The 17,729-nt window shown below is 38.7% G+C and overlaps 1 protein-coding gene across 1 annotated transcript; it reads right to left on the bottom strand.

Moving 5' to 3' along the window:
* Nucleotides 1-3,130: 3,130 nt before the first annotated feature.
* LOC104269353 (dual specificity protein kinase TTK-like) lies at nucleotides 3,131-14,689 on the bottom strand. Its single transcript, XM_009876009.1, has 4 exons — nucleotides 14,516-14,689; nucleotides 8,844-8,988; nucleotides 8,361-8,586; nucleotides 3,131-3,245 (listed from the first exon to the last, which is right to left on the bottom strand). Exons 2-4 carry the CDS (start codon nucleotides 8,986-8,988, stop codon nucleotides 3,131-3,133), a joined length of 486 nt encoding a protein of 161 aa, XP_009874311.1. The 5' UTR covers nucleotides 14,516-14,689.
* Between the last annotated feature and the right edge of the window lie 3,040 nt (nucleotides 14,690-17,729).

Here is a 17,729-nt window from a genome sequence, read left to right as displayed (position 1 = left end):
CCAGCCTGTGCCATTCTATGATTCTATGATATTAAATGGGTGATGTATGACACTGAAGCAAATCTGATTTTGGTGTTTTCTTGCTATAATTTCACTGAAATCTATTTTGTGCTTATTTACTATGACTTGTTCTTTAACTATATAATGAAATACTATTTTTTGTCCCAAATCCTTAGCAAGCAAGTACGTTTACTGGGGTTCTTTTGTAAAAATCCTTAACCAGCACTTTATCTTTGGCTATATTTAGCAACCACATATTGCTTCAACAAGACTTGCTACTGAGAACGAAAGTAATTCCTCCTAGTATCATGTGCCTCATTGAATAAGAAATAACACAATGCCAAAACACCTATTAACTTTTTCTCTTAAAGCGAAGAGAAATACAGATTAATCCAAAAGCAATGGGTAGGTGTGCCAAAGCACTGCTGAAATCACAGGGATAAGGAGGTTACAGAGCACTACTCTCCTCCTTTCCCCCTGGCCTAAACTAGACATGCTCAGTCAAAAAGGAAGAGCCCTCAGAGCAACAATATATGACTCACATGTTCCATTAATCCCTTCAAAGGAAGCACCCAGCGGAGACGGTGCAGCGCCATACACATTGCTAAATGGCAAACAGACAGGCTTAAGGATACCAGATACCAATCAGAGAGCACACTGGAGATAAAGCAAAGCCAATCGTAAATAGATTATTCCTTTGGGATTAGGACTTCATTCTAGGTTGACTATTTGCTGTCAAACTAAGAGAAACTGCTGCATGGACACATCCCATAACTACAGGGTAACAGAAGGATGAATTTAGTCATTGGTAAGCAATAGTAACATTTCTACACTTTACTTGAATTACACAATAAGCTTTGCTTATTACACTTATTTGACAGTGTCTTTATTACTTCGGTATTACTATTTCATTCTTTTATAATAAAGATACAGTGCTCCCAAAAATTATTAGCTACTTTTTACTACCATCTGTAAGTTCAACATCACAAGTTTATATTAGAACAAGACCAGTCAGATGACTGACTCATCTGAAAAAATATGGAATTTCAAGTCACAAATACGCAGATTTTTGTCTTCTCCCCATACTGTTGGGGAGTCACATTCAGTACCTTCCTCCATCAATTATTTTATATGGCACATATTTGAAGGGGATTCTCACAGCCTTTCCTGCTTGATTGCAAATAAACTTAGTTAAGAAAAAAAAACAGAAAGCCTGAGAAATTATTTTAATAAAATGTTTCTTCTTCATGGGACACACTTGGAATATCTAAATTGTATCCTAAAATAGTTAAAAAGCACTGGACCAAAAGTCTATTTTACACAAGCAGGTTTTTTTTTCTCTAAGCAACAGAAGTAAAAAGGGAATATCTAGTAAGATGTATTCAGAATCCAGCAAACAGAAGACAGTTTAGTCTCCTTTAATTATTTCTTGTAGTTAATTTTAAGGAGAATTTGTCACACTAGGCAGTATGCTTGCGCAATACTGACAGAAATCACAAAGAAAAACAAGCAACAAGAACTCAGAATATATCCACTGAGGGTTCTCCTTTTAAAGAAGAAAACAGCTTTAATACAATGCATTTGTCTTTCTACACAGAGCAAGCTGTTAAAGGGAGAAGATAAATGGGGCAACATACATCACTGCTCAAATCACACATGTACAAAAGATTAAAAAACATCCAAATATGCAAGCCTGTGTGTAGGCAGCACAGCCCTGCCTCCCAAGTACCAGGGCTACCTCCCCTGCACACAACAGGAAAGAAGTGGCATAAGCCCAGGCGAACTTTGTGGACTATTGGCCTAAAGTATTGAAGTCCCGTTGTTCTAGACTTATTAGAGCATAACTTGCACAGTCTAGAATAGTCTGGAAGGAGAATTGGAAGAACAAAACCAAGAAAAAAAACTCATGAAGAGTTTAATAAGTGAAGGAAAAAAGGAAGAAACAAAAGAACAAAGTGATGCAAAAACAATCATTCAACATCTACCAGCAGACCAATGCCCAGCAAGTCTCCAAGTATCTGCTGTTGTGGAAAGACTATCTCCCATGTTTTTTTCACCGCTGAGCACGATGCTTTGGGCAGTTCAGGCCAGCTGTCCCAGCTGCAGCCCCTGCCACCCTCTTGCCTGCTCCCAGCCTTTGGACAAAGCGGAAGTCAAGTAACAGAAATCTTCGACACTGCACAAGCGCTGTTCAGCAACAGCTAAAACACTGGTGGGTTACTGACACTGTCGTAGTTGCAGATCTAAACCACAGCATCCTATGATCTCCAAAGAAAGTTAACCCCACCCAAGCCAGATCCAGTACACCAAGGAACAGGATAAAGAAGGGAATGAGAATTTTTAAGAAACATTATCATGTTCATATCAGAATGGATAAAACACTCCTGTATTGCACCATCTGGCAAAGACCACAATTCTACTTTGAATATTGACAAACCATCCCCTGCTGCAACTAACTGGAACATGACATCTGATACTGTCAAAGATGTCAGTTCATGGCATTTATAAAGCAACAGAAGATATGAATCATCTCTGTTATCGCAACATGAACGTTCAAAAATGGAACGGGAAACAGAAGAATCAACTAAAATCCAATTGGTAGCTACTTAAGAATCCAAGTGGCAGAAAGTAAAATTCAATTGGACCAAACTGCACATGATGATTTATAGCATATTGTGGTTTAATAATAAAAAATAAAAAAAATCCACACCCACCCAAAGAATCTATAGTTGCTCTTTGGAAGGAGTCAGATTTCTTCCACAAGCAAGCTGAAATTATCTAAAGGAAAATTACCACTGAAATTTGAGCATCATTTCTCAACGCAGTAAAAGCCTTATTCATACCTCCCACTTGAAGAACACTAAGCTTTAAAAAAAAAAAAATTAAAAATCCGTACCACAGAATTAGTGTCAATTTTCATCTTGTTTCAATGCTAGTCCTAAAAGGGTAAAACCTATTAAGAAGTGAGCACATATTTTCACTAAAATGAACACACATGTTCTCATTAAATTTCAATCAAAACAGAAGAAAATACAGATTTTTCTTTTTCCTTACAAACTATGCAACAGGGCAGACTTATTTTAAAACAACAAAATCCAGAACATAGAACAGCAACACCAAACAAGTTTTTCTACACACCTTGTGATAGCTCAAACTGTGCAAAAGCCACATGCACAAAAGCAAATTTCTTGCAGTTCAGTCTGGCCAGATGAAATTGGTCCCGTGCCTCCTCTGGATCTTGAAGACTGTAGAGACAGCATATCAATAGTTAAACAAGGTGGAGAGCCCCAGTAACAAAGCTGAAGTTCCATGTGCTGAGTGACAGCTTTAGATAACTCTGGAAAAGCAGTCAGCCCATAGCTGAAGTTTCTCTTCCTTAGAGCCATCAGTGAAGTACAAAATAAGCAAGAGTGCACCAGAAAGCTAATAGTTAAAACATATCATGCTGATCCTTTCCAAAAGCCAGAATGCTTAAACCAAACAGAATAATTAAGGACTCTTTCTTTGTCACTGCTTACATTATTCCTCAAAACATGTAGATTTTCTCCCTCGGAACACCCACTAATCTGTATAGTACATCCACCAGTAGCCCTTCCAAACTACATGCTGACAGAGAATAATCTCCATTCTTCTAGATGCATCTGTTCCTGTACCAAGGAGGTTGTAAGGCAGGATGACAAGGAGATCATGAAACTTATTAATCAAGGCAGAAGAAGTACTATATACATCATGATTTATACTGCAGCAATAGAGTCACAAAGTCTCCAGTCCATTACATTAAAGCAATACTGGATTCAAGTGCTTCTCCAACCAGATCCAGATTGTCATACTCCCTTAGCAGAGATGCAGGTCACTGAAAGAAGTTGTTTCTGTTGGTACATCTATAACACCATACTTACAGAAAACTAGAACACAACAAGAACATTCTTCACACAGCTACCTCCCTCAAGCATCCTATAGATCCTTAGAAGGCATATGGAATTCATGATTTTTTTTCCCCTCTACTCCTGGGCAACAATCACATCAGTTAAATTTGCTATCAGAGCATGTATTCAATAGTTTTCTGCAGACACACAAGCAGCAGCTATTGAAAACATGGTTTAATAAAAAAACTTAGAGATTGTGTCACAAAGTCCAGACAAGACACTTCACATTTAACACTTTTACTAAACTTGAATCCTAGTTTTACATTCAGCCATAGATTGCTAAGTAGGACAACCAAGATGCTTGCACATAGTATACCAACATTTATATATTCCTAGAAGATCTACAGCTTAAGTGAATACTCAAAACAGAAAAGGCCCAAATATGTTATTGCTATGAAATAAATTAACGTTACATCTCAGTGGACTCCCCTTTCTAATATTAAAGTAACAGAGTTCTTTTAACGCTTTTAGTAGCAAAATCCACAATCAAGAAACCAAGGTGGAATTTTAGAAGAAATTCCTTTAACAGGTAAGCCAAGGTAGTACTTAAAAGTAAGGATAGTGAAAAATTTATGACAATGGCTTAAAAAGTACAGAAAAGACAACTGAAAGCTAACAAAAACATATTTTCAGTAGAATTCTGTGGCACTAAGGAGAAAAGTCTATCATAGTTTAGGCATGTTACTGGACTCCACTAAGTTTAATAAACTCAGTTCTGATCATCCAAAGCAATAGGACAGGCACAGAATAACCCATCTGCAGACAAAGTCACTGTAACAGAAATTAACATGAATTACAATCACTTTCAAAAAGGATGTTAAAATTCAAGTCCCTGTAGAAAGCAAGCAACAACTTGGATAGCAATATGCAGAACAAGACTCAATGTCAGCAAGAGGCATCGAATGCTGCACGCTTGGTGGCACTGTGCTGCAGTCAGAAGCATTACACTAAAGCAGGCCTGGGACAGCTAGTGCATGATACGGATAATCAGTCGCTGATACAGCTGCCTGTTCACCTTTCCCTGTTTCAGAGCACACTGAAGAACCCTTGAAACAATCTCAATATCATAACAGGTCAAATGGTTTCGGCATAGTCAGACTGCAGCAAAAGAACCTAGGACAATACAGGTCCAGTGCCAAGAATGGAATAATCCAGCTTTTATCAGAAGAAAACAGTGCTGATGCCAACAGACAATAAAATCCCAAGCCACTGTCACTGCTTCAGAAGTTTGTGATGCTCTCACTTGCCCTTCCTGTTACGTGGAACATTTGGGAAAACAGCAAAAAGAGCTATACTGAAGAGCACCTTTCTTCTACCAAAGGTAGTATCAACAAAGTACTTACATATCAAAGAGTTGCTTTGTTTGTAATAGCTAAAATAAGTAGGTCAGTAGCACTCTAGGAAGTCATGACATGAGAGGATTTCCTTTAACAGAATTGAAAACTGAGCAGAGACAAAATAGTACCAGAAAAACTGACAGCCAGGAACAGAGAAAGTGAGTATGAAACACCAGGAAGATCTCAAACATCAAGCAAACTATGAGCTATGAGTGAATACGCCAAACAAAAAACCCCAAGAAACCACTCGCTGATTAACTTAACATTAATCTCAAAAAAGTACAGATATGCAACACTTGTTTTTTAGATATGATCAGTCAAAAGCAACTGGTGTGATTACACGTGTAGCAACTGGTGTGATTACACATGTGTAGTTTGTAAATGTAGGTTTATATAAGTGAAATTACACACCACTCCAAACAAGGAAGCATTAGCTTAAAATAAATGATTAAGAAATGGGTAATCTCTCAAAGTAATTTTCAGATGTGGGGCCAGCATTTACAGAGATACTTATATCAAAGTTCAGTTGGGTTTGATGCCATGTCAGATTTTGGCAGGTACATTTTTTTTTTTTAGAGTGGTTTGGAAGTGGGTTGTTGATCTTAAAACATAAAAAATTTTCTTTAGCAAGTCAGGAAAAACACGACTGATGGTATTTTTCCGTTAAAAATATGAAGCAGAAGACAAAAAGAGCAGATCTGAAACTACCCGTTAAGCTAGGTAGATTCTACAGCAATGCTGGCTACCAAAGCAGAAGGTATTTTAGTATAAAGCTATAGAGTGCATTTTAGTAGTGAAACAAGACAGACTACTCTCCCAAGCAGCTCCCTAAAGGCTGTAGCAGTGAAGCAACTAAAAGACATTTCAGTGGGACATGGCAACTAAAGCTGCTAATAATATTCATGCATTCTACCATTAACAGGCTACTGACAGTGCCTTCAGTTTTGCCTTCTGCAAACACAAAATATTGAACATAGTTCTAGTACTCATTTTAGAATTATCCACCTTTAAATTCAGGTTTTAAGAAAAAGTCAAATGGAAATAGATCCAAGAGTTTCAAAGTGATTAGAAAGGTAGGAAATAATCTTTCTGAATTTAAACATCTCCTATGCACGAGATTCCAAATGTGACTTGATAGTAGCATCCAATCACCACTCTGGAAAAGAAATTCCAGAAAGCATGAGCTGGAAGCCCATGTTAAACAATTTGTGTTCTGAGGAAAAGAAACTAACCTTTCAACAAGACTATAGTCTCTCAGGATCTTTTAAGACAGGAGGCTTTCCTGGAAGATGGGCTTTGCCTTACCTCTTCAAGATACTAAGGATTCCCAACAAGTCATTATTCACTTCTGCTTGTTTCTCAACAGTAGATTCAAACAGATTACTTCCATTGTATGCTTTCAGCAAATACTGATGCAGTTAAGAGCCATACAAATGACAGCACAGAAAAAGAAGCAGACAATACCATACTGCAAGATCAAGCCACCTGTCAAAAAGCCAAATAGGAAGAGATGCAAGAAGCAGAAAAAAAACTAGCTATATTCATGGGAACACCACCTGCTCAATTCTAGTTGTTAAGGATTGCTCCAGTGTTAAACATAGCTCAAAGTATTTGCTGTAATATTTCAAGTGATAAAAGAACGCCTTACAAAAAAATAAAGTTATAACCTTGTCCCAAATTATGTCAGAAAACATCAAACCACACTGCTCAAATTTGGACTAAATAAACCAAAAAATGACCACAATCAAAGCTAATTTCATAAGTATGAAAGGATAGAATGATGTTCCAAGATATTTTTCCTACCCTAAGACAGCTCATTTAACGTTGCTGGGATAAGTCTTTCCTAATAAGGGAGAAAGAAGACTATACTTTGGCCACAAAAATCCCCAGCAGCGCTACGGGCTTGGGGAGGAGTGGCTGGAGAGCTGCCAGGCAGAGAGGGACCTGGGGGTGTTGACAGATGGCTGAACATGAGCCAGCAGTGTGCCCAGGTGGCCAAGAAGGCCAATGGCATCCTGGCCTGTATCAGGAACAGTGTAGTGAGCAGGAGCAGGGAGGTGATCATGCCCCTGTACTCTGCTTTGGTGAGGCCGCACCTCGAGTACTGCATCCAGTTTTGGGCCCCTCACTACAAGAGGAACACTGAGGTGCTGGAGAGGGTACGGAGACAGGCTACCAAGCTGGTAAAGGGCTTAGAACACAAGTCGTATGAGGAAAGGCTGAGGGATCTGGGGCTGTTTAGCTGGAGAAGAGAAGACTGAGGGGAGACTTCATCGCTTTCTACAACTACCTGAAGAGAGGTTGTGGAGAGACAGGGGTTGGTCTGTTCTTCCGAGCGGAGAGTGGTAGGACAAGGGGAAATAAATTTAAATTATGCTGTGTGAGGTTCAGGTTAGATATTAGTAAGAATTTCTTTACTGGAAGGGTTGTCAGTCCTGAAAGGGTTGTCAGCCATTGGAACAGGCTGCCCAGGGAGCTGGTTGAGTCACCGTCCCTGGAGGTGTTTAAGAGATGGGTGGATGTTGCATTGGGGCACATATTTTAGTATGTTCATAGGGCTGGGACAAAGGCTGGACTCTATGATCTTCGAGGTCTCTTCCAGCTGAAACTGTTCTATGATTCTATACAAGGATGGATGACTACAGTTTGACTAGGTGAAATAGATAATAGCAAATTGCCTACCTCGCAGACAAATCAGTTACAGTCTATAATCCTAACCTAAATTAATATACAGATTATAGTTATATCAAGATTTCATCCACGCAGGTTCTTTTGAAATACAAAGCTGAAAAAAAAGGTCTCATGCTATTTCCCCATGTACCTTAGACATAGAACCCACAAAAAATGTGCTAAGATCTCTAAACAAATAGCTCTGAACAATCACGTTTATTAGCTTATACAAGAAAATGCAAATACTGTGGAGAGAACAGATAAGCTGACTAGCCAAAGCTGCACAGAGTTTCAAGGAGCCAACAAGAAAATGTCCCCACTCAAACTGATAATTTGTTGCAGAAACCACTGAAGAAAACAAGCTTTATTTGTAATTCAGATGCAGAATTCTTAATGACGAGTTCTTACACAGAAATTTTATACTTACGCCTTCAATTCAGCAAATCTCACAAGGATGCGAGCGTAGCTCTCATCTTGACTATGCTTTTCTGCAGGTAGTGCAGTCACTGCTTGACTATAACGACCGATGAGTCTATTCAGTAGGCTCACATCTGTCTGAGGAATACCCTTTTTCTCTAGCCTAAGCAAAAAACACAGCCAATCTTCTGGATTATTTGTTGTCATCATTATGTGATTAACAGTTCCAGAGTTATCTGACAGAAAAGGAGAACAGAGGAGATTGATTAAAACTGCAGCAAACAGAAGAAAACACTTTGTATAAGCTTTCATGTAAGATGATTGAAATTTTTTTTTAAATGAGATTAGAGCACCACAGTTAAAGAAATAGGGAGAGACTAAATGTATTCCGTGGTCATTAATATTGAAGAAATGCTAAACCTTAAATCCCTTCATTTAATGGTTCTTTCACTCAGTCAGCTGTATAAGCAACAAGAGTAACAGAAACACATACCTGTCGTGTCAGCTGAGACTTTAGTACAGTTAAGCTCATCTGTGATATTGTCGTCATTTCTGTATTTGTTTTTCAAGTCTCTGACTCTATTCATGATTGAAGCAATTTGTGGCAACCCTCTTTCACTTAGGTCCTCCTCCTCCATCTGCAGACATAAGGTTAACAAGCAGTGAAGTTACTGAAGATGCAGCTCACCTTAATTACCATGGGAAAGCCACTCATATATTTTGCAGCTTGAGATGCAACCATATTATGTTATAAATATTTTATTAAGCTTTTGTCAGTATAGTTACATAAGTAAATTTCCTGGCAGAAACCAACTTAGACGAGCAAAAGGAATCAGTACTTAACTGCTGGGGCAATTCACATTATCAATACTGGGGGATGATGAGCTAGAGAGCAACCCTGTGGAACAAGACTCGAGGGTACTGGTTGACAAAAAACTGGACATGAGCCACCAATGCACCCTTGCAGCCCAGGCCAGTTGCATCCTGGGCTGCATCAAAATAAGTGTGGCCAGCAGATCGAGAGAGGTGATTCTGCCCCTGTGCTCTGCTCTGGTGAAACCTCACCTGGAGTACTGTGTCCAGCTCTGGAGCCCTCAACACAGGAAAATTGAAACAGGTCAGAGGAAGGCCACAAAAATGGTCAAAGGGCTGGAGCACCTCTCCTACAAGGACAGGTTGAGAAAGCTGGGGTTGTTCAGGCTGGAGAATAGAAGGCTCCAGGGAGACTTTATAGCAGCCTTCCAGTACCTGAAGGGGGCTACAGGAAAGCTGGGGAGGGACTGCTTACAAGCACATGTAGCGATAGGATGAGGAGCAACAGTTTTAAACTAGAGCAGAGTTGATTAGAATTAGGAAGAAGTTCTTTACTATGAAGGTGGTGAAACACTGGCACAGGTTGCCCAGAGAGGTGGTGGAGGCTCCATCCCTGGAGACATTCAAGGTCAGGCTGGATGGGGCTCTGAGCAGCCTGATCTAGTTAAAGATGTCCCTGCTCACTGCAGGGGGGTTGGACTAGACGAACTTTGAAGGTCTCTTCCAACCCAATGTATTCTATGATTAGTCCATGGCTCACAGTAATCCTTTCCAAAGAGGTGTTTGAAAAAAATTGGGAGTGAGATATGTTGCCTGAATAGCTGATGAGTATTGCATCAAATCACATCCTGAATCCACAGCTTAGGATGACCAAGAGGCCATGCCCCTCCTAGCCATACACTTCTACCACTTCAATAAACACCAAGGGAACGAGCATTTGTCAGGTTTCACAGTGACCTGGCTCAGGGAAAAATCCCACAAACAACTACATAAAAAAACTGGGGAGAATTTTTATGTTTTTACTTGATGTTTCTGCTGCTCCTTCTCAACTCTTTCACCATACAGACAAGAGAAAGGAATGGAAGGAAGGAGAGGTTTTCATTTCATAAGAGCTGTAAGGCTGGGTTAAACTACCTTGGATAAGTCACCCTACAGGCACACCTCTCAAAGATATTTCATATGAAAAGAAAACTTGATACTATAAACTTGAAGTTTTATCAATATTAACTTTTCCATCATAAGTATAACTTACAGTAGAAATAACAAATTTCAATACAAAGATGTACTTACAATCCATCTTTTAGCATTACTTCCTCTCTGTAATGGGCATATTTTTTATTTAACATAATACATGTACAGTTTGACAGTGATGTGTGCTCTGAAAAATATCAGTTTATTATTACTGTGCCTCAATTTTAGCACTACCCTTCTCTAGAGGAACACGTAATTCAAATATGGTACACTTATCATTACCACTGAGATTCTACATCAAATGTTTTGAAATAGTTCCTTGTCCAGATTCGCATTTTTACTGCCTAGATATCTATCCAGAAGGATTCATTCTTAGAGACTACATAAAGATAAATCACTGAATATAAGTGAACCAGTACGGGATATGTAACAAATTACTATATTACATTGCTTGTAATAAATAATATTCAACTTCTGCATTAATCCCTATCTGGAATGTCTCCTTTGTTAAGAAATATAACCCAACACAAACTAAAAACTCATGGTGGAGTGCAGAGCTACCCAGGAGACACTAGTCACAAGATAAGGAAAATTCACACATCAAGCATCAAAGACAACTACACAGCATATGTGCAGGCTGGGAGAACCTTAAAGCAAGTTTTTATACTTTGTCAGCTACTAAGAATTATGTCTACATAACTGAAGTAATTTGAGGCTTACAAAAGTAAATAGTAAGAACATTATTAGGACAAAATTATGTACGTTTAACCTCTCTATAGTCATCTCTCTGTCCAGGAAGGGCTAACTCTTGGTGTCTTTCCAAAAAACAAGCCAGATTCCATTTTCAAAGGACACAACAGGATGACTGATGTAGGTGGCAGCTTACTAACACAAAAAAGAGATAGTTTTCTTTACTCAGTTCCCTATATAAACCTCTGTCTGCATGCCTACATTTTACTCTTAATACTTGAAAAAATAATTTGCAATAACATAATCTGAAAACTAAATTATAAATCTTCATTGTAACTGACATTGTGTTGGAGAACTGTAAATAAAATTGGCTAGAAGTGGGCAAAGTCACAGACAAATATCTAACTCCAAACATCTGCTCTTGTAGTTAGCCATGAAGACAGGGAGATATTTGAAAATTATCACTGCTTTTTACATACAAACTAAACCAAACAATGAATAACTCTTGGTAAGCCTTAGCTGAATTAAGGCTGTGATGACAGTGATGAGCCACACATCTCTATGTGAAAAGATTTTAGGAGAAATAAATAATATCAGTAAGGAAACAAACATATACCTTAAGAGATCCAGTATGCATCTGCAGCATTATTTTGCACAGTTTGTGACAGTAAGAGGTCCCAGGAATCTTCTGAACACAGGGACAGAGAGTCACAATCTTGCAAGTTCAATAGATACATATAAGTGTGAAAAGATATTATGGGTGAAAACAAAAGTCCAGGGACAGGATTCTTTCTAAAGAACAAGCTAACTAGGTAATGGCTTACAAGGTCCTACCTAAGTACAAATCAGGGCAGAGTGCATGCAGGTTTATATTTTCATATTTTATGAAAAAGAAAAAATGTAGGGAATGCTAAAATAAAGTCAAGGTAAAAGTGAGTGTCATTGAACTTGGCATTTTGAAAAAAAGATTTTATTTTTTTAAAATCTTTTCTAACAGTAGTTTAGCTATCAGATGTTATATGTAAGTCTTTGCAATAATTTATTAAGTTGGTAATTTAAATCCAAGTTTGCAGTTGACAGCATGTCTAAATAAATGCAAGAAAAGTTATGTCCCTCACCCTCAAGTCTCAATTAATATATCATAGTGCAGTGGTACTCAAGACTGACCTGTTGACCCTAAGGGTCTAACTTTCAGACCAACACAGATCAGCAGAGGCACAGCAAATTAAACTATACTGAAACTGTAGTTATCCAACACTTCATTAGAAGACTTAATAGGTCCACCACTCAATAAATGCCAAACAACACTGCTATAACAATGTCTGCTGGAGACACACAGGAAGCTTGAGTATTTCTTCCAGCAGACAGTGAAAAAAACCCAACCCCACACAAACATGCTTGGTATTTTCAACAGATGCAGCACAGGTGAGCTCTGGTTAGGAAAATGACATTTTTTCCTCTATTTGATATTCTCACATTTCAGCCATCATCCCAACTCATATCACCTTCCCATCACAATCTGTTAATACTCTAGAAGCTGTTATCACAAGTTTTCACGTTTCTTACTGTGTATGTACATCTAGCAATCTATTAGAGAGATGTAGTTACTTCCTACATTACGTAGCCAAACCTCTACACCAAAAGCAAACAAGCTTCTGTATCTTCTGTTTAACACAAGGTTATCCCATCCTGAAGATTTTCTTTCCCCAGAAGATTCCCTTAGTGCTTTAAGAAGCCATACATTCTCAATATTTAGCAAGTATCCAAGCCTAGGCTACAACAAAAGCCAGGGGCTCAAATTCTAACATCTCCATGACAAAAAGCATCACAGAAGCAGAGGTCCTAACAGGCTTTATCACCCACAAAATTTCTCTGTTGATTCAAGCCAGAAAGGTCTTGACAGAAGTACCATGACCCATAGTAAGTACCCAACAGTTACAATCAGTTGCTAAGATTGACTACAGATCTTGATGGGTAAGCCAGATATGAAATACAAGTACCATTCTAAAACAGTAGTCAATAGGATGTCTTCATCAGGATGAAGAATCATATTCTGGTATAACAAGTCAATGAAAAGATGCTGGAAGGCCCAGAGATATTAGATCTGTTATAGATGAATTATTGAGAGAGGTAGAATTGAATGGCATAAGGTAAGTTCATCCACCTCTAACTCTGCTATCTAAAAAATAAAACTGGCACCACTTTCAGGAAGTCTCACAATCTTTAGATCATTAGTCATTCTAACTTTGCATTTCTTTAAAAGCAGCAGACTCCCAGCTTTCCCCAACCAGAGACCATAAACTAGAATGACTGTCATGTTTACAGAGCTTGCTTATACAGCAGAAGTCAGCGTGTTTGATGTTCTTCCTGTACTAGAAGTGGCCCAGCAAGAATATTAAGTCTGGTCTATAGAGATGTATTTCAGTACGTTCAAAACCCAAGCATTTTTGCGTAAACTTCAAGATTTAGTCTGCAAAAGCACCAGCTACATTACTACTATCAAAAGGTGTCAGCATTACTTTAACAAATTTTGCAGCCTGGAAAGATGTTCAAAACATGACTTTATAATACTTTTGCAGAAAAGTAAAAAAAGCACTAAGTTCCAAAAATGGTTCCTTCTTTTACAAAATGAAGTACTCTGAATGGTCTAATAAAACTACAAGGTAGCACATCCCAAATATAGCTGTAAGCAAGGCCTATACAGAGAAAGAAAAAAAGAACATGAACAAACCAACTATGAAGCCAGAGGCACTGATAAATCAGTGCTATCCAGAATGCAATTTTTGTTTCATTGAGCTGAGACTTATGTTTCTTCTAAATAATACACTGAACAATTTCTAATGCTTATTTGGAATTTCCTTTAATATCCGTTTCTCTCTAAAGGGCATAGAAAAAAGTCAACTTAGGCTGTTCTGAGACTGGCTCTGTTAACTGTCCCATGTTCTGGAGATCACATTACTAAAAATTAAATAGGTAATTACCATAGCAAAGACTGTTCATGTGTCATTCAATAACACTTATTTACCTCATAGTTAAAATAACCCTTGCCTCTCCATAAGGAAGATTCTGGTACATATTGCAGTTTTGGCTTTTATAAACATACTAGAAATGGCTACAGGAACTCAGGTACTCCAAATCTCCTCTTTGTGGGTGAGGATATCTTTAAAGATCTGTCCTTGAACTGTACCCGTTCCCCTAAAGTACAGATGAAGTCAGCTTCTCCAGAAGCTGAAGCACCAAGATGAAATTTACCTCATGTTTAGTAAAACCACAATCTCTCATTACAACTGTAATTGCTAAAAACTCCCAGATGCATTTTATTTTCTTTAAACACAGTATTCCTATTTCCTCACCAACGTCAAAGGTTCATTATTATTTCTACGGCAATAACTTACCAAAAGCAGTAGATGAGAAAAAATAATTTGCTGCATAAATTTGATCTTAAGTCTCATAATTACACATCAAACTTACATTTCTGGTGTGCTGCTTAACTGTTCAAGGTTCAGTGTGTACTATGGGGAAAACCTCTCCTGAAGAACGGATGTGCCTTGTCAGAAAGATAAGGTGGATGAGGGTCAGACTATCTCAGATGATCACAAGAATCCAGCAAAGCAAAGACACGTAGCTCTCCATCCTGAAAAAGTTCCTGTGTATCAAAAATGGAATGGTTAGATATTGAAAAGTAAATGACTATCAGCATATATCCAGTAAGCTTGCCTAATCCTCCTAACATCCCAGAAACAGTTTTTCTATACTTACTATATATATATATTGTATATTTCATATACAGGGCACAGCCACTGTATTGTCATGATTTATCATAATCTTTCTACTCATGCCAAAGTTAGACCATAATCAAGCATTCAGAGTCTCATTTTGGCTTCATCTGCTGCATTACTTACTTTTAAAGAAAACATTTACTGTGACCTCTCTCTGTGTGAAGTGTGTTCCAGCAAGACAGCAAAGACCTTAAATAGAAACATGCTCTTATGTATATGCTCAATAGGAACAAAGCTTCTAACTGCAACAGCTACATGGCAGCACATCTGAGATCTAGAAATCCATACAGGAAAGGAGGTTAGGGACAGGAAATCAAGGAACAGAGAGAAAATGGATGCAGAGAACAGGAAAACCTAGAACTATCTCAAAAAAAAAAAAAACAAGAAAGAAAAAAATGCATTGTAGTCAAAGTAACTTCGATCCCTCATACAGACCCATGAAAAAGTAAAAAAAGGAGCCAAGGGCCAGAGACAAAAGAGCAGTATATGCTGGAAACAGATGAAGTGACAGTACAGGTTAGACATCAGATTTCATGCATAAAGCATCCAAAAGTATTTACTGATAATAGTATCCAGTCTTGAAATACTGGATTTGCTGCATTACATTATCTGTTCAGTTCCAAATGAAGTCAGATTTTCTTCAGTTTTTCTTCAAATACTAAATACAGGGCAATGCTTTTTAATCATTCAACTAAAAGTACACTCTTCCTAGCCATGGAATCTGCCGATATTTTGCATCTGTCTATCCAAGGGCACGTAGAGGGCATCAAAAATGTTAAGCAAGTGCCCAAGAGCCTGCCTGGCTTTTGTCCTCCAAGTGAATCAATCAGTCTAGCAAAAGAAATCAATGTTATCCTATTATCTATATTTTCCTTATACCCCCACATCATCGTGGCTACACTGTTATATTAATTTGTTTAGCTCTGTTCCTCTGGCCTGATAAAAGCATCTACTACATCAAAAGACTGTGTGTGGAACAACTTTAAGTCCTGTACTACGTGTAGAAGAGATAACATGCCACCTATCTCTCTAAATCAGGAATTTATGGGCATACATGCTTTCTGACATTTCTTCCATCTTCCTGTCACTCCCCAATTTTTAAGCTACCCTTCCCTTCCCATGCAGAAAGATTGTACACAAACAAAAGAGGAAGACTAACTGTAGCTGTCACCTTCTACAGTATTTGCATTAATCTGCTCATGGAGAGTTGGGGTTGTTCAGCCTGGAAAAGAGAAGGCTCCAGGGAGACCTTATAGCAGCCTTCCAGTACCTGAAGGGGGCTACAGGAAAGCTGGGGAGGGACTGCTTACAAGAGCCTGTAGAGATAGGATGAGGGGCAACGGTTTTAAACTAGAGCAGGGTAGGCTTAGATTAGATGTTAGGAAGAAATTCTTTACTATGAGAGTGGTGCGACACTGGCACAGGTTGCCCAGAGAGGTGGTGGAGGCTCCATCCCTGGAGACATTCAAGGTCAGGCTTGATGGGGCTCTGAACAATCTGCTCTAGTTAAGGTTGTCCCTGCTCACTGCAGGGGGTTGGACTAGATGACCTTTAAAGGTTCCTTCCAACCCAACGCATTCTACAATTCTATGGTATATTCAGTTCATTATTTAAGAGTGTTCATCATTTAAGCAGAGATGCACATACTTCCACGTAGTGCAGAAAGAGCTCTCAGTTGCAGGAAGCACAACTATCTCCACGTGCAGCTATATGAACACTGCTCAAACACACTATGGTACTACTAAAGATCCTTCCTCAGCATTATGATCATGGACATTTAAGTGTTTACAAGTTCCTGCCCTCAGGATCACGCCACCTTCGTTCAAGGCGGCTAAGAGAGGAAACATGCAATAACACCACACAATCATCCTCAAAAACACATGGCATTACATGTCCTTCATCCAGTTATCAATTAGTGTTCTGCAGATACTACAGCAGAAGCTGTTCTTTATTGCTGCATTAAAGCAACAGATACTAGTTTTCACATTGCTGAGTTTCTTTAAAACCCATGGGAAGTCATGATAGCAGAAGACCTCCTTGTTTAAAGATACCAGCTTTTAAGTTAAAAATCTGAAAAACAAATTGCAATGGCATGAATATGAGAGAAATCTTACAGCTTTTGTTTACTCCAGCTAGATGTTGAATAGTTACTAGAAAGAGTGAGGCTACATTTTTCCAAAAGCAGTAACCAAAATCTTAAGCCAGGTGAGTGGCAAAGCCCTCCAAATCCTAACTTCAGCTCCCTTCATACCCTATATGACATCTTGATTACAAGACTGGGTTACAAGATCATTAATTAGCTTTCTACTTAGACTGTAACTCACTTCTAACCTCTTCCCTACTGAAGCCACAAGCAGAATCTCTACTTTATCCAGCCATTATTTCCCAAAATACATAGAAACACGATGTTTTGAAGCCTCTCTCCAGGTTTTAAAAACACCTATACATGTGCATAATCTTTGCTTAGTTTTGTTTACAACACCTTAAGCAGAATTTTCTTAAAGGGGAACAAAAATGCTCAACATAATCACTATTTAAAAAAATTAGCAACATTAGCTATGAAAAGAAATATGAAAAAATTAAATCCTAGTGTTGCTAGCTATAAAAAAGGTAAGACTTCAAGATGCAAAACAGAATTAACCAGAAAAGAGGCCGGAGAGCAGAGAGGGAGGTGAGCTACTGCAACATCAGCAAAACGGAGCTGTGCGGCAGGGGAAGAGTCACCGAGAGGCAGCAGAGCCCAGAGCAGCACACAAAGCCACTGAGACACAAGTTCAAACCCTAAAGGCACGAAAACAGAAAGACAGTGAGAAAAGGCGATAAGGGAGGCCAGAGACACACCAAGAGACCGCGGCACCAGCCCTCCTCACACGCAGGCCCCGTTCTCCGCCCAGCGCCCCGCGGGC

Source organism: Apaloderma vittatum, unplaced genomic scaffold (assembly GCF_000703405.1).
Source record: "Apaloderma vittatum isolate BGI_N311 unplaced genomic scaffold, ASM70340v1 scaffold16769, whole genome shotgun sequence".
Classification (NCBI taxonomy): Eukaryota; Metazoa; Chordata; class Aves; order Trogoniformes; family Trogonidae; genus Apaloderma; species Apaloderma vittatum.
Note: the sequence above shows the minus strand (reverse complement) of the source record. Positions and strands in the feature narration are given on the sequence as shown.